Source organism: Nyctereutes procyonoides, unplaced genomic scaffold (assembly GCF_905146905.1).
Source record: "Nyctereutes procyonoides isolate TBG_1078 unplaced genomic scaffold, NYPRO_anot_genome, whole genome shotgun sequence".
Lineage (NCBI taxonomy): Eukaryota > Metazoa > Chordata > Mammalia > Carnivora > Canidae > Nyctereutes > Nyctereutes procyonoides.
This window is the reverse complement of record NW_026575121.1, coordinates 50,448,248-50,470,724: the sequence shown is the minus strand read 5'-3', so window position 1 is coordinate 50,470,724 and position 22,477 is coordinate 50,448,248. Positions and strand designations below refer to the sequence as shown.

Genomic DNA, 22,477 nt, shown 5'->3' with positions numbered 1-22,477 from the left:
GGAGCTGTTAGGTACACGTCTGAAACACGGGGAGAAACTTCTCGCACAGCCTTGACTACCGAGTCTGGTTGTTGCTCTTCCGCTCCGTCGGCCAAAGGGTACCCCGTAATTGGACTTGAAACCCTGAATCAGTGCACGGTTCTTGAAGCACCGCTTCTCGGCTCCAAGCTGGCTTTATGAATACTGAGCTGGTAAGAACATGCAGGAGACTTGAAGCCGCTTCTTAAAAAGCGGATCATTCATTGTCCCAAACGCCCTAGGGAGAAATCGTGTATTGAAAACTAAAGGACACGGAGGCCCGGCCCGGCCCCGATGGCTCAGTCGGTGGAGCCTCCGCCTCTTGGTTTCCACTGGGGTCGTGATGAAGCCACAAATCTTAGACAAATTAAGCACGAATCTGCTTAAGATTCGTCCTCTTCTCTCCCTCTGCCCCTCTCCCCCATTAAAAAAAAAAAATAACCTAAAGGGCATCTCTAAATCTGTTGGATTGGCCTATATAAAGTGTAGGTCTCACACTGTCCTTAGGTACTTTTTCCTATAACGGAAGACTGGTCTCTCATTCAATTTATTGAAATGCTAATATGGAGAGCTCCTGCAGTTTGCCCTCATTTTCCCAAAATGCCTTGTTTTCCTGAAATGACTCCCAGGAGAAGCCGGAAGTTCCTGAATGAGCAGACAACCCTAGTAGAGAGCATTTGTATTTCAAAAGCCGCGTTTGTAAAGTTCTGTTAATTTCTAATTGGTGGATTTTGGTTCAGAAATATTTTGGACTAGTTGACCTTGCTAACAATGGTCTCAACTGTTAGCATGAGATCTAGAGAGGGTGGTTATTCATGCTGGCCTTAGATATTGGGCAGCAGGAAGTATAAGAGAACAGGAACAGAAGCTGTTACTGTTTTTAAAATTATCTGTCTTTTTTTTTTTTTTTTTTTTTTTTTTATTAAGTCTAGTGAGATCTCTTGAAAGTTCCAGCCTGTCTCAGCTCTTCGAAGTGGAGTCACTGAAAGTTCTTGTACGCAGTTAGCCAGGCCCTTTACCAGGGGGCAGGTCACCCTGCTGACTGGGGTGGAGGTGAGGGCTGCAGTGTTTGTTTGCAGAGGGACTGGTCCCAAGGAGAGGTGGTGATAATAAGAGGACACATTCAAGCAAACTTAGCATTCCCCTCTAGAACGTTCTCTATTCAGGGGCAAACCTTAGAAATTAAAGAATGTATTAGGAGGACATCAGTTAAACATGACCAGCCTCTTAACAGAAATTCATTCTTTACTTGAAGGTCTCTCTCTTGTCAGTGAAACTGCTCAGGGCAAGACAGCCTTGTTTAGGTTGGACCTGAGAGCTGTATAGACAGAGCTTACTGTGCATAAGGTGTTATACTCCGCCACTGGAATTACAGAAAGACCCAGTTACTGGGAATCTCAGGATTTGTAGGGCATTATGAGGTAATAGACACAGTAAAGAGCTAAAATGTTAAAAGGGATGAAAAAAATTTCAAAGTGGCAGTGGTCTGTTGGTGCACAGAAAGACAAATTGTCCTTGGAGGACCTGGCTAGAGTCACATTTGTGCTGGACCTTGAGCAGAGAGTGGAATGTTAATGGGCTAAGGAGTGGAATGGGGCATTCCTGTGGCAGACACCATGAACAGAGTAAAGGAGCTTAAAATGTAACCAGGTTCAGAGATACAGGAGCAACTGGTGTGTTGAGTCTGGACTCTGAGGCGGAGGTATACCTGAAAAGAAAGGCTGTCTGGCTATAAACTACCTTTTTTTTTTTCTTTGGAGAGGTAAAGAATCTAAGCAGGCTCCACGCCCACCATGGAGCTGGACATGGGGACATGGGGGGCTCAATCTCACAACCCTAAGGTCATGACCTGAGCTGAAATTGCAAGAGTCTAACTTAGCCAATTGAGCTATAAGGCACCTCTATAAACACTTTTTGATCAAGGTTCTGGGTTCTTTTTTCCTTTTTTATTAAAGCAAACACAAAAGCACAGGGAGTGGTACAATGAACTTCCACAAATCCATCAAATAGATGGAACAGTTTGTTAAAACAATTTCATTGGCCATATCTGCTTCATCTTTTTTGTTGAAGCAGCTTAAATTCCAGACACCGTATCATGTCATCCTTAGTGCAGTATGTGCTTCCAACAAAAGGTCTTTTTCTTGTATAACCTTAATACCATTGTTATCTCATTGTCATGATTATATTGACAGTAATTCCATAATGTTTTCGAAGACCCAGTCCATAAAGTTCCTTGATTGCCTCAAAAATGCACTTACTTTTCTCTTGGTTTATGTGAATTGGAATTCAAACAAGGTCCACACATGATATTTTGTTGAGCAGCTGATGCCTCTCTTAATCTAGGACAGGGGTTTGGCAGACTTTGTGAAAAGGGCCAGATACTAACTCCTGCAGGCTTTGCAGGCCTTGTGGTCTCAGTTGCAACTAATCAACTGTGTTCGTACAAAAAGTAGCTGCAGATGATACGTACATGAATGAACGTGGCTGTGTCCCAATAAAATTTTGTTTTAAGACTTTTTGTTTTAAATTCCACTGGCAGGCTGGACTTACCTGAGAGCTATAGTTTGCTGACACTGGTCTGTCATGGTCCCAGTGGGCTTCTTTAATGCCAATGATTTACTGGTGGCGCTTGGTTGCTTATAGATGCCTTACGTTCTGGATTTATTTGGCTTTTTGTGTAGTATCATTTAGCTTGCTCCTCTATCCCTTGTATTTCCTATAAACTGGAAGTTAGATCTAAAGGTTCTAAAGGAAGTTAGATCTAATTAGGTTCAGGTTCTCCGTTTTTGGCAGGTGTACTTCAGAGGTCATTTTAATTGTTTTTTAATGTAAATATATGGCTCAATATTCCTAAAATAGGCTTTGCCTTATGGCTGAAAATACATTTTTCCCCCCTTGTCTTAATATTCCTTACTTGAAGGAGAAGATACGGCTTCTATTTCTCCAGGATGTTGAGAACTGTGAACCCCTCTGCTAGGTCAGTGGAAACCCCACCCTGTGGCCCCTTGGCTGGTGGACCACATTTTCCCACTGAATGGAAATATCTTCCTCCCCAGACCCAGGGTTTCAGATGCCATCTGGTAATGGCTAGGTTGGTTTGTTTTTGTTTTTAAGCCCCTTGTCTCTTAAACACTCAACTTTCTTCACTCATCTTCCTCCTCATCTTCCCAACAGGACTGGGAGCTGGAAAGAAATACTTGGTCCATGCCATGGTCTCCTGGTCACCCTGTGAAGTGGGAGTACTTATCCTGCTGTCCCATTTAGAAGGATTCTAAAGTCAAAAGCTTTTGTAAGCTCATACACTTATTCTGGTGCTGGATTCTAGGGCAACACAGCTTTGAAGAAACATGTCTACAGGTAAGAATTCTTGTTTTCCCCTCTGTTCTAGAGTGCATTTTACTCCTAAATCCTGGACCACCAGAGGTAGCATCTTGACAAATAGTGTCACTTGGAAGTCCTTGTCTTTCTGTTGTTTAATAGATGAAACTGTCTGTTCATCCCTATACCCATTCTTCTAAATAGTATGTTATTGATCTTTCTCTTACTGATTTGTAAGAATTCTGTATACGTTGGAGATACTAATTTTTTGTTATATGTGTTACAACTGTTTCCCCATTTTTTTAAACTTTGTTTACAATAGTTATGCTCTGTAGAAAATTTAATTTTATATAGGGGAAAAAATAACAGTTTCTGTTTTACAGTTCCCTTGTTTTATATTTTGCTTAGAAAGACTTGTCCATTTCAAGATTTTTTTAAGGTGTTAATAATACAGATAAATGAACATGTGATGAGAACTAGGAACATGTGATTCTGTAAGAGAATATTGAGGGGCACTTGGGTGGCTCAGTTGGTTAAGTGTCTGGCTCTTGGTTTCAGTTCAGGTCACGATCTCAGGGTCGTGAGATTGAGCCCTACTTTGGATTCCACCCTCTGAGTGGAGTCTGCTTGAGTTTCTCTCTTCCTCTCCCTCTTCCCCTCCCCCCCCCACTTGCATGCACTCTTTCTCCCTCTAAAATAAATAAGTAAATCTTTAAAAAGAGAGAGAATATTGAAGTAGGCTTTTTCTGCTAGATAACATTAAATTGATTAAATGTTGGTGTTAACATTGGCCCTACGTTGGTAAGTGTTGAAGTTGGAATTTGGGTATTTGAGGGATCATTATATCATTACTTCTGTATATATTTGACTTTCCATAATAAAGAAGTTTTTCTTAAAAAAAAAAAAAAAGAATAGTAGGGGAAAAACCTTCTTTGTCCCATTTGTCCATATTCAGCAACTATTAAGCTTCTCTGTGTTGAACACTGGGAGTGTTTGTGTTATTAAATGCACAGGCTAGGGCAGCCTGGGTGGCTCAGAGGTTTAGCGCTGCCTTCAGCCCAGGGCGTGATCCTGGAGACCCCGGATTGAGTCCCATGTCGGGCTCCCTGCATGGAGCCTGCTTCTCCCTCTGCCTGTGTCTCTGCCTCTCTCTCTCTCTCTCTCTCTCTCTCTCTCTCTCTCTCTCTCTCTCTGTCTCGCATGAATAAATAAATAAAATCTTAAAAAAAAAACTGTGATGAAAGTTACATTAATCAACTTTAAAACTTATAGAATTATACAACCAAAAAAGGCCAATTTTGCTTTATATAAATTCTAGTAATGATGAATGAAAGTATCAGAGATGTAACTACTCTAAAACAAAATAAGAGGTAAAAGTAAGAATAAGAGAATTCTGAATTAAGCTAATGCCTGGCACTTATCAATTATGATTATTAAAAGAGACCTAGGACATATATAAACCAATACAATGAATGGACTTTGTTTTGACTTTGGTTTGAATAAACCAACTTTGGTTTGACCTTTTTAGGCAAATGGGGATATTTGAATATAGTATTAGATGATATTAAGGAATTTTGTTCATTGTTAGGACTGTAGTTATGCAAAAACTAAAATTAAAAAAAATCATAGTAAAATATTTAGTATTTATCACTAAAATATTTAGTGATAAAATTATGTGATTTCTGGTATTTGCTTCAAAATTCTTCAGAAGAAAGCAAACAAACAAAAACAAAAAACAAAGGGAGAATGACAAATGGAACACATATGGCAAAGCCAGGATGGTGCTGTCAGTTGAATGGTTAAGATCTACTGTACTCTACTTTTGAATATGCCTGGAAATATTCATAACAAAATGCTAAGAGAAGGAAAAAAAAACAGTGACTTAGTCTTTGTAAATACTCCTCAAAATGCAATCTAATTGTTCTTTATTCATTTATAAGATACACTACAGTTGATTCTTGAACGATGCTGGGTTGGGGAACCAACACCCTGCATTTGAAAAATCTGAGTATAACTTCTGACTCCCCAAAAACTTAACTACTGAGAGCTTACTGTTGACCAGAAGCCTTAGCGATAAGGTGTGCGTCAACTAACGCATATTTTGTAAGCTATATGCATTTTATACTGTATTCTTACAAGAAAGTAAGTTAGGGAAAAAATGTTATTTAAAAAAGGATGAGGAAGAAAAAATATATTTATAGTACTATTTTTATAAAAAAAAAAAGCTGCATATAAGTGGATTCACAAGTTCAAACCTGTGTTGTTCAAAGGTCAACTGTGATTTCCCCTTAGAGTTTCTATTAGGCTTTTATGATTTTATTTATTTATTTTATTTATTTATTCATGCAAGACAGAGAGAGAGGCAGAGATATAGGCAGAGGGAGAAGCAGGCTCCTCGCACAGAGCCTGATGCAGGACTTGATCTCAGGACCCCAGGATCATAACCTGAGCCAAAGGCAGGTGCTCAACCACTGAGTCACTCAGGTGCCCCCCATCACAATTCTTTTACAGAACAGAACCACCAAGAAAAGCCAGAAAACAAAACCAAAAAATACTGACTTCCCTCATTCTGTCCCATTGTAAGTCAAATCCTTCCCCTTCCCCTAGTTGCTGACAACCCTTGATCTAGTCTCCATCTTTTTTTTTTTTTTTAAGATTTATTTATTTGAGAAAGAGTGAGTATGTACAAGGTGGGGAGGAGCAGAGGAAGAGGGAGAGAGAGAGAGAAACTTAAACAGATTCCACGTTGAGCATGGAGCCCAAAGCAGGGCTCAGTTGCACAATCCTAAGAACATGACCTGAGCTGAAATCATTAATGGGATGCCTAACCAACTGAGCAACACAGGTACCCTGACTGATCTCTGTCTTGAAATGTTTTGCCATCTCTAGATTGTCACATAAATGATATTAAATAGTATGCAACCTTGGGACTGGCTTCTTTCACTTGGACAACACCTTTGAAATTCCTCTGTGTGTGTGTTCTTATTTACTGCCCATCTTACAGGCATACCCCAGTTTACATATCCATTCACTGTTGAAGGACATTGGATTCTTTACAGTTTGAGGCGATTATGAATAGAGCTGCTATAAACATTTGTATATAGGTTTTTATGGATTTAAATTTTTCATCTTTTTAGAGAAGATCCCCAGGAGGAAAATGGGTGGGTCATATGGTAAGTGTGTGTTTAACTTTTTAAGAAACTGCCAAACTTTTCCAGAGTGGCTGTACCCCATCATTTTGCATCTCAGCCACGAATGTATGAGAGTTCCAGTTGCTCCATATTTTTGTTAGCACTTGATGTTGTCAGGGTTTTTTTTTTTTTTTATTTAAGCCCTCCTAATAGGTGTGTTGTTTTTTTTTCTTAATTATCTGATTTCAGTTTTTTTAGTATTCTAAAAAATTATTTTAAATAACTCTTGAGTAAATTACGAAATTAAATTTATTTTATATACCTATTATAAAAATAATTATTTTTGGCTTTTTGATGATATTCTGTATTTAAATACGGTAAATATTCCATATAGAAAATAATCAAAACCAGAATGTTATTTGGATAGATTTTCTTTTTCTTTTTTTTTCTTTTCTTTTTTTTTTTTTTTAAGATTCATCCATTCATGAGAGACAGAGAGAGCACAGAGAGGCAGAGACATAGACAGAGGGAAAAGCAGGTTCCCTGTGGGGAGCCCGATGTGGGACCCAATCCCAGGACCCTGGGATCACGACCTAAGCCAACGGCAGGTGCTCAACTGATGAGCCACCCCGGTGCCACTAGATAGACTTTTCTTTAGTCTCACCAGTCAAGACATCATATTTGGCAAAGGATTACAGAACAGTACCTGAATACATGATGCATTTTGCGGTGATCCATTCATTATAAGCATCTTGTGCTTGTCTCATTTCTATTTTATAGAAATTTTATAACTGCTTTTGGCATCAGTTTTATGTTAGATTGATCAGGGGGCTCCCAGGTGACTCAGTTGTTTAAGTGTCTGACTCTTGATTTCGGCTCAGGTCATGATCTCAGGGATGTGAGATCAAGCCTCGTGTTGGGCTCTGTGCTGGACATGGAGCCTGCTTAAGATTCTCTCTCCCTCTCTCCCTCTTCCCCACCGCCTCTAAACAACAACAACTTTATTTTAAAAAGAGAAAGAGGGCACCTGGGTGGCTTAGTTGGTTGAGCATCTGCCTTGGGCTCAGGTCATGATTCCGGAGTCCTAGAATCAAGTCTCAGGTCTGGCTCCCTGCTCAGCAGATAGACTTCTTCTTCCTCTCCCTCTGCCCCTCCCCCCTGCTAGTACACACTCTCTCTCAAATAAATAAAATCTTTTTTAAAAAAGAAAAAGATCTGTGAATAGTAAATTACATGGGAGCAACTGGATGTAAGCAGAGTAATTTATTTGCCTTTTAACTACAGAGAACACTGCAGTGTTGTAGTTTAAAAATGAACTCCCATGTGTCTAAAGCTGTAGTGAAAGCTTACATTTGAATACCTTTTTCTTTATTAAAGCATATTGAGCTCAAGGAAGAAAACCATTTGTGAAATAAAGATCATCTGCATCTCTTTTTATGACTTAGGGACCATAGTCACTGGTTACTATTGCCTGAAAGTGTGGAGTTGCCTCCTGGTTTAATTACCTAAATGTCACTGCTAATGCTTTTGTCCTTCCCTCCTTGAATTAGATGAAACTGTGGAGGTCACTGCTGGGGGACAGCTCTGTCAAGTCTCACCATTAGCTGCTATGGTTTGAGCTTCCATTTGGTAGTATCATTTAACAGAACGGAAATTACCATCATCCAGAATCTGAGATTCTTCTGAATATTTCTGAAAAGTTGCTGAAGGATTAGGTCAATTGGGAGACCTTCCTTTGTAATCCCAGGGGCATTAGAAAGAAAGATGGAGGGGCAGTCCTGGTGGCGCAGCGGTTTACCGCCACCTGCAGCCCGGGGTGTGATCCTGGAGACCCAGGATCGGGTCCCACGTCGGGCTCCGTGCGTGGAGCCTGCTTCTCCCTCTTCCTGTGTCTCTGCCTCTCTCTCTTTGTGTCTCTCATGAATAAATAAATAAAATCTTTAAAAAAAAAAAAAAAAGAAAGAAAGAAAGATGGAGCCAGACAAAGAAACCAAGATGGAGGACAACTTGCCTGGTAGGCTTGAGGTTGCTGTGGTATGAAGACTGAGAGGCCAAGTGTTAGGAAAATTTGGCTCAAAATGTAAAGCAATGGGATGCGTTCCTGCGGCTAAGTCATTTTTGGTTTAAACCTAACAGTAATTAACCCTTATGTCAAGTAGGATTGGGATAAATAAATAGTGAAGGATTAGGAAGGTTGTTACCTCCATTGGACCTAAGTCTTTGTTTCGTCTAAAAACAGTATAGATGTTCTTTAAACTTCATTCCTGTTGATACTAATAAAGTCCTATAGATGTGCATATGTAGTGGGGGGGTGGGGTGGAGGAACAATAGACATGTCCTGGGGCCTTAAATTGGGACTTTGGAGTACCAGACTAATACACCTGCTGCCCCCTGGTGGCATCGTGTTAAACAGTGACATTCTGCGGTGAGGCATTCCACAGAACTGAGTCTTGCCTTGCAAGAGGAGACGTTTTCTCTTTCCGGCTATGTTCATAATTACTATCTGTATGATCTTAGGCAAATCATTTAGTTTGATTACAGCCTATATTTTACTTCTTCACCTTTAAAATGTAATTTTGAAAGTTTTTTCCAGCTTTCACATCTTAAAATTCTCTGATGGTAATACCACATATTACGTACCGAAAGATGTTAAGTTCCACTTTCTCTTTTAGCAGCTAAATCCTAACAAGTCCCAGATATTTATTAAGAAAGCAGACTCTAGAGTAACTCCTGAGGCTTGATACGGACAGCAAACTGCATAGATGTATCTGTACCACCGTCCATTATCAATCAGTATGACAATCCTGCATTATGATGAAAGCTTACAAGTTATATCATTTAAAAAATATTTTAATTTTTATTGTGGTACAAAAATAACAAAATTTACCACCTTAACCATGTTTAAATATACAGTTCAGTCGCATTAAGTATATTCACAGTGCTGTACAGCATACCTCCAAAACTTTCATCTTGTAAAACAAACTGTGTACCTGTTAAACAACTCCCCTCTCTTCCTCCAGTCCTTAGCAACCACATTCTACTTTCTGCCTCTATGAATTTGACCATGTAAGTGGTATCATACAGTATTTGTCTTTTCATGACTGACTTATTTCATTTAGCAAAATGTCCCTAAGGTTTATCCATTTTGTAGCATGTGACAGCATTTCTTTCCTTTTTAAAGCTGAATATTGTCTATAGATACCACATTTTATTTATCTATTCATCTGTGAATGGACACCTGGATTACTTCCACTTCTTTGCAATTGTGAATAAGGCTGTGCTGCATCATTTGTAGTATGCAGTGTTTACAAATGCAGAGAGGGTTTATACAATTTTTTCTGTGCATAAAAGGCTAAACTTTATTATGAAGAGCTACCATTCAGCCATGCTAGAAAACTAGGATATGGTGACTTTTTATGTGGATGAATAAGTTAGAAAGGAAGTATCTCACATGTGGTACTTTGCCCTGCTGGTAAAGGGCAAGGAAAGGTTCCCGGTTGTCGAGCAGGCTGAACTGCACCGGGCTTTACAATTCTGGCCAGTCCCTCTTGGAGGTCAACGCTGTGATTTTTGCTCAGGACGTCGGAAGGATGGCTTCTCCTTCCTCACGTCTCCCCTTTGTTTGAAGTCTGACCTGAACCCCAGTTACTTTAAAGAATGATTTTTTTTTTTTTAAAGAATGATGTTTTGACGGAGATTTTGGATTTTTAATTTCAGGCATGTCATCAGAAGCCAATCTAAACCAGGTTACCTGTGAATTTGGGTAGCAGACAGACAGGCTCAGAGGATTGGGCAGCAGGGAGGTAAGGCCATCTCACTTGTGGAGCATCACATAGAGAGAAAGCATTTCAGGTTCACTTCACTCTAGCTTTTCCTCACATCATTATGGTTAGAGCTAAAAACAAGCATAAAGACTGTCCATTAACCCTGGGTGATTCCCGGGAATTCAGCCACCTGGGGCAATGGTTAAATCATGCTTCTGGAAGATGTGAACCCAGCCTCTGGGCTTCCTTCCCCTGAAGGCCCAGCTGCTGCTACCCCAGGGCACACCCAACTCAGAGCCTGTGCAGAGAGCCCTGGACTGTGTTATGCTGCTGACACCAGGTGTTGAAAGTAAAAAATGTATTTATTCCACATTTTTAACATGATTATTCTTGTTGCTTAATATTTGTACTTAAGGCTGACCTCAAATCGTAAGAATAAAAACATGATGCTCCTAGAACATTTGTATTTAGTGATATTGCTGAGGGAACCCTCTCACAGTGAAATGATGGGGCACATTAAAGGCCTAACATGTATTATACTTGTTGGAAGGGACCACCTTTTAGTTACTTAGAATCTTTTTTATCTTTATTTTTTATGTATTTTCCTTTTTGTGTCACTTTGACAATTGAAGTGTTTTATTTTTAAAGACACAGGTTTCCACTTGTGTTAAATCTTTAATATTTGAAAATTTTGCTTTTCTGGTTAATTGAACTTTCCATATAGATGAGAGTTAAGCAAAAATCTTTTCTAGAAAATCTTGTGAAATGAATTAATATGCCTTCCCTGTTCTTACAGTATACAGAGCATAATGAAGCCTCTTTTACCCTAAAATTAGTAATTCTGTAGTAGCATCAGCATAAAACTAAAGGACCTTACTCAGAGTAGGCAAGATATGGAAACAATCTAAGTGTCAACAGTTGAATAAAGTGTGTGTGTGTAATATTCCATTATATGTGGAATTATATATATATATATAACATAATGGAATTTTATATTATTCATATTACGTATATTATATTTATATCATATATATATAGTATTCAGTCATAGAAAAGAAGGAAATCCTGCCATTTGCAGCAACATGGAAGGATCTGGAGGACGTTATGTTAAGTGAAATTAGCCAAACACAGAAAGATAAACACTGTATAATATCACTTATTTGTGGAATTTAAAAGTGTTGAACTCATAGAAGCAGAGAGTAGAAGGGTGATTGCCCGTGACTAGGGGAAGAGGGAAATGGGAGCTCGGTACAGGGTACAGAATTCCAGCTGAGAGGAATTTGCTCTAGGATCTACTGTGCAGCCTGGTGAACTATAGTTATAACACATCGTATTCTTAAAATTTGCTAAGACAGTGCACTCGAGTGTGTGGTAACTGAGGTGAGGAGTGTGGTAATAAGCTTGATTGTGGTGATCATTTCACAGTGTGTACATGTGTCAAGCCATCACATGATCCGGTGGGGGGGAACCCTGAAAGACCCTTCCCTAGATGGGAAAGCTCACTGAGAAATAAATGGTTTCCCAAAAGATTAATCACTAGAGAGGTTTTTTAAATGTTGTATTTTATTATACATACAGGTTCCTGTTCCAACTTCAGACTTACTAAATTAAACTTTGGAGAAAGGGGCCCAGGAGCAGGTATGATGAAACTTCCCGTGTTTCAGGAGCTCAGCAGAGTCTACTCAGTGACCCCAGACTCCCCTCCATCCATCTTCCCGGGCAGGCTGTGCCCTAGGCTCCTGCCAGCCTCACCTTCCTACCTGGGGGCCCCGGGCCCACCATCTCCCCCTAGGAGTACCACCCCTGCCACCCTTCTGTTTCTTTCCAGGAGACCTTTGCCCTCTCTTCAAGGTCAGTTCATGGCCAAATCACACACAAGCAGGATTCAATTCTCTCTTTCTGTTCTTCATGACCCTCTGTTCAAGCACTTTCACCTGTCAGTATATTGTATTCTTATATGTGTATCTTTTTAAAGATTTTTTTTAACTTAGAGTTTTTATTGAGATGAAATTCACATAACATAAAATTCACTATTTTTTTTTAAAGATTTTATTTATTTATTCATGAGAAACAGAGAGAGAGAGAGAGAGAGAGAGAGAGAGAGAGAGAGACAGGCAGAGACAGGCAGAGACAGGCAGAGGGAGAAGCAGGCTCCACGCAGAAAGCCCGACAGGGACTTGATCCCAGAACCCCAGGATCACACCCTGGGCTGAAGGTGGCGCTAAACCATTGAGCCAACCGGGCTGCCCTAAAATTCACTACTTTTAAGTGAAGAACTCAGTAACATTCAGCACTTTCATAATGATGTATGACCACCTCTGTCTAGTTCCAGCACATTTTCATCATCCTGAAAGAAAATCCATGTAGGCTCGGCAGTCACTTCCCAACCGTCATTCCCTGCAGCCCCTGGCAACCACCGTGTCTGGATTCACTCATCCTGGTATTTTATATCGTGGAATCAGACGATGTGTGACCTTATGTCTAGCCTCCTTCACTTAAGATGTTTTCTGGGATCATCCATTTGTATCATACATCATGTTATCCTAGGAGCTGTATCACAGCTGTTGTGTAACGAAGTTCCGCAGACTGAGGCTTACACAACAGAGTGTATGGAGGCTGCAAGTCCAGGGCACGGTTGATCTCTCCTGAGGGCTCTCTCCTGGACCAGCAGACAGCCGCCTTCTCCCTGTGTCCTTACAGGGCCGTCCCTCTGTTCCAGCATCCCTGCTATCTAACTTTCCTCCTCTTATAAGGACACTGGTTGGACTGAACTAAGGCTTACTCTGAAGACCTCATTTTAACTTAATCCCCTCTTTAAAGACCCTGTCTCCAAATATAGCTACAGTCTGAGGTGCTGGGGGTTTGGGGTTTTTATGAATTCGGCAAGAAGTGGGCACAATTCAGCCCATAACAATCAGTATATCTTGTTTGCAACTTAGGTTTCACACCATTTTCCACATTAGAGTTCTCTGAGTACATGCCCCATCTTCCTTCTAGATTTTGAGCTTGAGGGCAGAGCTCCCATCTGTGTCCTCACAGTGTGGCAAGCTCTGGGTGGATGCTGAGTGCTGTGGCTCTGTCCAGACCCAGTACAGGCAGCTGAGTGTCCTCTTCTGTCCTCCATCTGCACCAGTACACAATACACGTGTCTCCAATGAACTAATGATCCTTGTAGATCTTGTTGTTGGAGAAGGCAGTTTTTATCTAATACCTGCTTGGAAACTTTTGTTGTCATTGATTTCTTTCTGATCAAAATAGAGAAAAGAATTGGCTATTTGAGAATTCCCAGAACCAGGCAGACATACTCAATCATGTTCTCTGCATGTGCTGCATTATGGGGGACAAGTTAAAATGTGCTCCCTATCCTTCAGGAATTTAGTAAGAGAGCAAATAACCAGAATGTAGGACAGAATGTGACCAGCGCACTAAGATACAAACAGAGAAGGCTTTGGGACAGGCAGGATCTAAGCTGAGATTTTACAGATGGGTTCGATTTGGGCAGGAAGGTATAAATGTAGTGTCTAGGTGGTAGTAAAAGATTAGGATTGAGGGAAGCTGGGGAGGGTTCAGGGAGCAACAGCAGCACAAGTTGGCGGGGCTTAGGCTGCAAGTACAAGGTGGGATTGCACACAGCTGGACAGGACGCAGGGGTGTCCTGAGCATCACCACCTGGGTTAGAGTTCCTGAACTTGCCTCAGGAAGCTCAGTACAGCTTAAGGGTGAAGGTCAGGGCTAGAGCTCCTAGAAAGGAGAGTTCTGATTGGGACTGTAGCTGTTTGGAGGTGGGTAAGGGCTTGAACTCCAGAATCAGACCAGCTCTGCTACTTGTTAGCTGTGTGACTTTGGTCAGGTCAGCTCTGTTGACCTACACCCTCTGTCTCCACTTCTTCATAGGCAGAATGGAAACAAAGTTGCCTAAGTTACAGGTTTCCGCGAGGATTAAATAAGTTAAGATATGTAAAGTGCTTAGAAGTACACCTGGCTCTTTGTAAGTACTGCAGAAGTGCTGGTCGGGACTATTAGTGACACCAGGTTTGAAGAGGGTGATGATTACCCAAGGAAATACTACTTTTCTTGCAACACTAAAAAGGGTGTGTGTGAGAGAATGGAAATCAAGATGTCAGCCTCCCCTAAACTTAGTTGACTAGATTATCTATTATTTGCTGTTAAGGGTATGTGACTGGGGACCACATAGGCAGGGCTTGTCATTTATGGAAAAATAAAATTTCACAGTGTTTCCATGTGCATCCAGTAATTTGAACATTATGACAAAGCCAGTAAGGCAGGCAAGACGGGCGGTTCTTCCCTGTGAGGCTACGTGAGGTCCCCCAAGGGCTGCCCTGAATCCAGACCTTTTGAGTCCCACTATGTCACATGGCCTGGGAGAAGTTCCAAGGCAAATAAGCCTCTGTTTCCTGTATCTTCTCAGAGCAGGGAACCTCTGGAGAGTGATCTTTTGAGCAGAATTAATATTTTTCTATTTATTTCATTGAAAATAACTCTGCTACAGTCCAAATGTTTGTGTGCCCCCAGAATTCTGTAAGTCACCCAGTCCATGTTATTTTTGTTACAACAACCTAAACTGACTCTTGTTTGTTGGGTACCTATAGGCATGAAACTCTGTACTGGGGCACTTTACCTGTGTTATCTGAGGGGGTGCCCACCCTACCTCTATGAAGTGCTACTGTGCGACTGGACAGAGAAGGAAACCGAGACTCAGAGTTTCGGTCATTTGCCAGTGTCACTGTCCAGGCTGGTCTGATCTCAAAGCCAGTCCCCACAACAGGCATGCTTCTGCCCATCCTGGGGCCCTGGATAGATGGGTGAAAAGCACTCCCAGAACTCAGCATAGCTGAGTTCTAAGTAAGGGAATGTTTTCTGCACAGGTTTTTATTCTAAAGATAGCAAAAGGAGACCACTTGGAGAATGTTTGGCCTTTGAAAATCATACTTTGAAATAGGCATCGTGTCTCAGAAGAGCCCTCACTAGCAAGACAAGCCCTAAAATGGGTCAGAAATGTGAGTAAAAGGGGTGCCTGGGTGGCTCGGTTGGTTAAGCATCTGCCGTTGGTTCAGGTGCTGGGATTGAGCCCCGTGTTGGGTTCCTGCTCAGTGGGGAGCCTGCTTCTCCCACTTTCCCTGCTTGTGCTCTTGCTCACAGTCTCAAATAAAATCTTTAAAAAAAAATTTTTTTTAAAGAAATGGGAGTAATGGAGCAAAATATGGGACTTACCTCTCAGTAACAATCAGAAATAAGCAATTCTCTGGGGAAGTTTGTAACTAATATAGAACTTTTGCTTATATGAGAAAATAACAAAAGAGAAATACAAAGCAGAGTTCAGGAAGGTCAGATAATTAATGATGAGCCCAAGAAAGTTTAGATCATTAATGGCGAGTTAATAAGAAATGTAACTTGAAATACTGAAACAGTTTAAAATATTCCAGGAATATTACTGTTTAACAAGACAGGTGAGTAGGCCAAGAGCTTACCCTGTGGCTGCAGAGTCAAAAGTCAGGGACTGGGCAAATGAGACAGTGTGTGACTGTTGGGTGTTCTAGGGGCATTGTGATCAAATGATTCCCATAGTCGTAAGCCCTGGAGGAAATGGGGTGGGAGTGCAGGCTGGGCTGTCAGAGACATTCTTGATACCAGAGATTTCCCCCACATATACATCAGTCTTGTTAGCTCACATGTCCTAGTGCTTTAGAAAACAACTGCACTATATTTGAGGACAACGTGTCCTAGAAACTTACAACTTGGACAAGAATCTAGGAAAACAGAGATAGATTATGTGAAGATATGGAATTGTCTATAACAACAACAACAACAAAAAAAACCCAGGCAAGTCAAAAGCATCGAATTAGATCAAGTGATGATGGTAGAGATACGGGTCCTTAGCTGGGGGGAGCAAGAGGGGTCATTAGGTGAGAACAGTAGAAATAGGCATTTGTCCAACAGGCATTGTGTGCCTGAGGCCAAACCAGGTGCTCCGTGTCCTTATCCAGTCTTCTCAGGGCCTGGCTGAGGAAGAGGTTTTTCACCCAGCTGGGATATGGGTAACCTTGGTGGGGGTGGAACTTCACCCCAGAGCAATTCTGTCTTGTTTTTGGATGTAGATTTGAGTTAAGCTCCCCTGGGTAAAAGCTAGGAAAAGAGAATATAGAGATTTCTCAGCCGTCTTCATTGAAATTGGAGCAGAGAGGAATGGATAAATCAGTTTGGCAAAGATAAGGCCTAACTTTTATGGAGTCTTAACCTATTACAGAGGTGCCTGGGTGGCTTAGTTGATTTAGCATCTGACTCTTGGTCTCGGCTCAGGTCATGATCTCAGGGTGGTGGGATCGAGCCCCACATCAGGCTCCACACTCAGTGCAGAGTCTGCTTTTGTTTTTGTCCTTATTAAGTTGTGTGAGTTTTTAAAAATATATTTTATATATTAACCCCTTATCAGATAGATGGTTTGCAAATATTTTGTTCCATTCAATAGATTGTCTTTTCATTCTGTTAATTATTTTGTTGTACAGAAGCTCTTTAGTTTAATGTTCTCTCACTGATTTTGTTTTTGTTGCTTGTGCTTTTGGTGTCACACCTAAAAAATTGTTGCCAAGACCAATGTCAAGGAGCTTTTACCCCTGTATTTTCTTATAGTGATTTATTTATTTATTTTAAAAGATTTTTAAAATTTATTCATGAGAGACACAGGAGAGAGAGGCAGAGACACAGGCAGAGGGAGAAGCAGGCTCCATGTGGGGAACCCCATGTGGGACTTGATCCTGGGACTCCAGGATCATGCCCTGGGCGTGAAGGCAGGCGCTAAACCACTGAGCCACCCAGGGGATCCCCTCTTGTAGGAATTTAAGTTTCAAGTTTTATTTTAAATTTCTAATCCATTTCAAGTTAATTCTTGTGTGTGATGTAAGATGAGTATTCAGTTGTATTTTTCTGCATGTGGCTGTTCAGTTTTCATGATACCATTCATTGAAGAAACTGTCCTGGGCAGCCCTGGTGGCGCAGCGGTTTGGCGCTGCCTGCAGCCTGGGGTGTGATCCTGGAGACCCGAGATCGAGTCCCATGTTGGGCTCCCTGCATGAGCCTGCTTCTCCCTCTGCCTGTGTCTCTGCCTCTCTCTCTGTGTCTATGAATAAATAAATAAAATCTTTAAAAAAAAAAAAAGAAGAAGAAGAAACTGTCCTTTTCCCATTGTGTATTCTTGGCTCCACATTAGTTGACCATATATGCTGAGATTTATTTCTGGGCTCCCAATTCTGTTCCATTGTCCATGTGTTTATGTTTATGCCACTACCATACTGTTTTAATTACTATTGCTTTGTAGTATAGATTTAAATCAGGAAGTACGATGCCTGCAGCTTTGTTCTTCCTTCTCAGGACTGCTTTGTCTGTTTGGGAACTTTTGTGGTTTCATACAAGTTTTTTTTTTTAAGATTTTTTTTTTAAGATTTTATTTATTTAGTCATAGATACACAGAGAGAGGCAGAGACACAGGCAGAGGGAGAAGCAGGCTCCATGCAGGGAGCCTGACGTGGGACTCTATCCCGAGTCTCCAGGATCACGCCCTGGGCTAAAGGTGGCGCTAAACTGCTGAGCCACCCGGGCTGCCCTCTTTCATTCTATTTAATGTGGTGTATCATATTTGTTGATTTGTGTATAACAAACCATCCTTGCATCCCAGGGATAAATTCCACTTGATTATCATGTGTGATCTTTTTAATGTGCTATTACATTCCATTTGCTAATATTTTGTTAAGAATTTTTGCATCTGGGAGCCCTGGTGGCTTAGCAGTTTAGCACTTGCCTTTGGCCCGGGCATGATCCTGGAGACCCGGGATCATGTCCTACATCGGGCTCCCTGCATGGAGCCTGCTTCTCCCTCTGCCTGTGTCTCTGCCTCTCTCTCCTTCTGTGTCTCTCATGAATAAATAAATAAATTCTTTAAAAAAAATTTGCATCTGTATTCATCAGGAATATGAGTCTGTAGTCTTCTAGTGGTGTTGTTATTTGGCTTTGGTATCAGGGTAATATTGAACTTGTAAAATGAATTTGCGAGTGTTCCCATCTCTACCATTTTTTGGCTGAATTTGAGAAGGATTGGTATTCTCCTTTAAATGTTTTGTAGAATTCAGTAAAACCATATGGTCCTGGGCTTTTCTTTATTAAGAGGTTTTTTTTTTTTTTAAGATTTTATTTATTTATTCGTGAGAGACAGAGAGAGAGAGGCAGAGACACAGGCAGAGGGAGAAGCAGGCTCCATGCAGGGAGCCTGATGCAGGACTCGGTCCCAGACCCCAGTATCATGCCCTGAGCCAAAGGTAGATGCTCAACTGCTGAGCCACCCAGGAGTCCCTGGGAGGTTTTTTATTACTGATTTAATCTCCTTATTTGTTATTGGTCTGCTCACAGTATCAATTGTAATGTCTCCTGTTTTATCTATGATTTTATTTGCTTGAGTCTTTTTGTCTTAGTCTAGCTAAAGTTTTCTCAGTTTTACCTTTTAAAAAACCCAGTTCTTAGTAGCTTCATTGATATCTTCTATTTTTTTTTTACCTCTATTTATTTCTGCTCTGATCTTTGTTATTCCCTCCTTCTGCAAACTTTAGGCGTAATTTGTTTTTCATTTCCTACTTCCTGGATGTCTGTCTTCTACTCTGTTAATATATATGTCTTAAAAATGTAATGCACAGGGGCACCTGGATGGCTCCATTGGTTATGCCTCTTGATTTAGGCTTAGGTCACAGTCTCAGGATCCTGGGATTGAGCCTTGAGCCCTGTGTCAGGCTCCCTGCTCAGTGAGGAGTCTGCTTGTCCTCTTCCCTCTCCCTCTCCCCCTACCACAGATGTGCATGCATGCTCACTCTCTCAAATAAAATCTTTTTTTAAAATTGTAATGCACATTTTTAAAAAAGATTTATTTTTATAGAGAAAGTGCAAGCTGGGGGAGGGACAGAGGGAGAGAAAGAGAGTCCCCAGCAGACTCCTCACTGAGCACAGAGGCCGATACAGGGCTCAGTCTCAAGACCCTGAGATCATGACTTGAGCCAAAAATCAAAAGGCTTAACTGACTGAGCCACCCAGGCTCCCTATAGTGCACAATTGATGAAAGTGTAACACATCAGGAATGTGTAGAGTTCATGTAGCCTGATGGATTTTCCTACTAGGAACATACCATGTAAGCAGCATCTAGATCAGGTGTCCTCATGTCTTTCCTCAGTGGTAGCTACTGTCCTGACATCCAGCCCCAGAGACTAGTCTGGCTGTTACTCATGTTCATATAAATACAGTCACACAGTTTGTGCTGTTTCTCCCTGACTTCTATCACTCGGCGTTGCTGGTGAGATTCCTCCGTGGTGCTACACGTGGTTGGCCATTCATTCCCACTGCTGTTGGTCCCCACAGTGTATCCCACTTTATTAGCCCATTTTACCGGAGGTAGTCATCTGGGTAGGAACTACTTTTGGGCCATTACAAATGGAGCTGATCAGAAATGCTTGTCTCTTTTTGCGCACTTGTGTTGACATTTCTGTGGAGCATCTGCCTGGAGTGGATGGCAGGGTCATGGGGGAGGCACAGGCCCAGCTTCCATAGATACTGTCAAGCAGCTTTCCACTGGGGTTGCCCTAAATAATTTTTTAAAACAGAAATCTTACCATGTCACTTCCTAGGTTTAATACGTTTAGTTACCCCCATCACATAGGGCTGAAAGTTAGGTCTCTAGTAACCTGGGCCCAGCCTCCCTCTTTTGCCTCTTCCCCTGTGGTCCTGGCCTTACACGCACACTCTACCCCCAGGCATGGCCAGGCCATCCTCCCTGCCCTGACTACCCATTTGTCCCCTAACCATCCCCTGACTTGTGCCCACCTCTTTCCTGTTTCTCCTCGAAGACTCTGCTGTTCAGATAGTCATCCTTCAGGACACATGGTGCCCTGGTGCCCCAGGCATGTCTCATTGGCCTCCCCACAGTTGTTTTGTAGTCATCTTTTAATTCTTAGCCCGTGGGGAGGAGGTATAGTCCATCTGGGCTGCATCAGTCTTGCTTCTTCTCTGAGCTAGAGACCAGCTCTCTGAAGAACGGTCTTTATTCTAGAATGGGAACAGTAGGAGGGAGGGCGAAATTTCCTAACTCAAAAATAGTTGAAATTGTTGTTCTAGTAATATAATGCCAAGTTTGCGTGAATGTTGAAGGATCTGCTCCTTTGGGCCACTGTGGTGCCGGGGGTCCCCCCTGCCTGCTGCCTCTGCGCCGTGGTCATGCTGGATAGCAGGGCCCAGGTGTCCTGGTTGGAGGGCCCATTTGAAGGACTGGTGGTGTAGGGGTACCCGGGGGGCTCATTCGGTTTAGCATCTGCCTGTAGCTTGAGTCATGATCTCAGGGTCCTGGGATCGAGCCCTACATGGGGCTCCCTGCTCAGCGGAGAGTCTGCTGCTCCTTCTCTACCCGCCCCTCCCCTGCTCATGTTCTTTCTCTCTAATAAATAAAATCTTTTTTTAAAAAAATCCAAAACAAAGGACTGGTAGGAAACGACATATCCACTTCAACCAGGACTCTCCTTGATCCTTAGTTTGTGGCTTGTGAAGCAGGGCCTTGGGGAGTTGGGGGGGTTGTTTGTTTCCTCTCTGGGGAGACCCCTGAGATACCATGTGACACCTGTTACCTCAGCCTCAGCTGGGGGAGGAGCTGCTGACCACAGACTGTCCCAGGATTGGGGGGAGGTGGACGAGAGAGACCTTATTTTCTTGTCTTTGTTGTTTATATATATGACATGTTTCTTGGAGTTTTTAAATATATATATAAGAAAGCCATTTGGGGCAAGAAAAATGACAAAGTTCCTCCAGAAAACTAAAATTCTTGGGCTATTTGATTAGAAAAATGTTTGAATAAACACAATAGTAGCTCCCTGAATCCTTCTGTTTATCGTGATTGAAAGAAATTAAGAAACCTAAAAAAAAAGTCTAGTAATGGAAAAAACTAAACTACTCTGTTTTTGAAATGTTTGAAAAAGTGTTTAAACTGAATACAGCAGCATCTATTCTCTGATAACCACAAAGTAGCAACGAGGGATTTTTAGCTTCTCACTGGATTTTGCGCTTCCAGGAATAGACTCTGTGTTAGCTTTTAAGTGCTTTTTAAAAGCCAAGTATAGACTAACTTGTGCTTTTTAGTAATATTTAGAGTCCTGGGATCCACCCCCGAACACTAGAGAGGCCAGAGCATCATGAACCCTGAGAAAGAATGGTGTGTTCAGCCTCAGAGCTGCTGGCCGCTGACCCTAATGGTACCGTAGCTTTTAAAGTGGGATTAAAAATTTTTTTCTGGTGGGGGTTTCGTATATGAAAGGATTGGATTCAGTTAGTTCAGTGCATCCAGTTCCCCTGAAATCCCTCCAACACAACATGTTTTTCTAGTAGTATTTGGACCCAAAGAATCCTGGCTGCTGTCGGCAGACAGCAACCTGCTGTGTGTTTTAGGACTCAGGAATGTGAGTGAAGGATCTACTTTAGGTAAAGTATTTAAAAGCATGTTCATAACACAGCCTTCATTTCATCCCCACTTCTTTCTTGTAATTCAGAGTTTTAGCTGTTAACTGTTTTAATTGAGTTGAACTGAGGGTAATGAGAAAAGCATTGGAAGGATTTGAATGCTTGGGGGACAGATAATTAATCAAAAACCCCATTAGGCTTAATTTTCTGTGCTTTTGTTTTTTCAAAAGCTTTAAAAAAAATGGTTAAAAATGGAGAATCATGTGTCACATGTACATGTGGGGTGATTCTTCTGACGAGAGGCAGTCAGTGTCTGTCTGGTTTGCCTTCCTCGCCCTTGCCTGTCCGACGACCTCCAGGTAACCAGTATCTTTGCAGAGAATTTAAACTGTCTTTATCAATAGTTTTAGCAAAAGGCAATTCTGCAGGTAAATCTGTTACCGAAAGAAATGAGTCCTGAAGTCCAGAGCCCCCTGGAAATGGAGTTTGGATTATTGCTGACTTGCCGTGGGCTGGCCATGCCAACCAGTAGCAGAGGCCTGGGTGGGGAGCACAGTCCTGGCCCTAGTGTAGCGTGGGTTACCTAAGGTTAGCACCAGACCAGTGGGTGGGAGCCACGTGTTGGTGGTCCCTGAGTAATGCTCAGGGTGCCTTTTGTAGCATAGATAGCGTGCTGGAGCTTTGTCGTTGTACTTGGTGGTCATGTTCCAGGGTCTTTTCGCTAACTTGTTGTGCCCCATGTCGTTGGGAGGC

At 41.8% G+C, this 22,477-nt stretch overlaps 1 protein-coding gene across 9 annotated transcripts in view; it reads left to right on the top strand.

Moving 5' to 3' along the window:
• Window positions 1-3,236: 3,236 nt before the first annotated feature.
• The window catches only part of GGACT (gamma-glutamylamine cyclotransferase), a 38,221-nt gene continuing 18,980 nt past the window's right edge, over window positions 3,237-22,477 (top strand). For 2 of the 9 annotated variants that reach the window (XM_055335987.1, XM_055335981.1), the window contains exons 1-2: window positions 3,354-3,375; window positions 10,185-10,270. Coding sequence is in view for 2 of the 9 variants with exons in the window: in XM_055335984.1 (XP_055191959.1) it covers window positions 15,237-15,249 (13 nt within the window). In the remaining 7 variants the exon portion in view is untranslated. Of the gene's footprint in view, window positions 3,376-10,184; window positions 10,271-15,117; window positions 15,250-22,477 lie in introns of those variants that run through there. The other 7 variants (XM_055335984.1, XM_055335986.1, XM_055335985.1 and 4 more) reach the window with 7 other exon arrangements.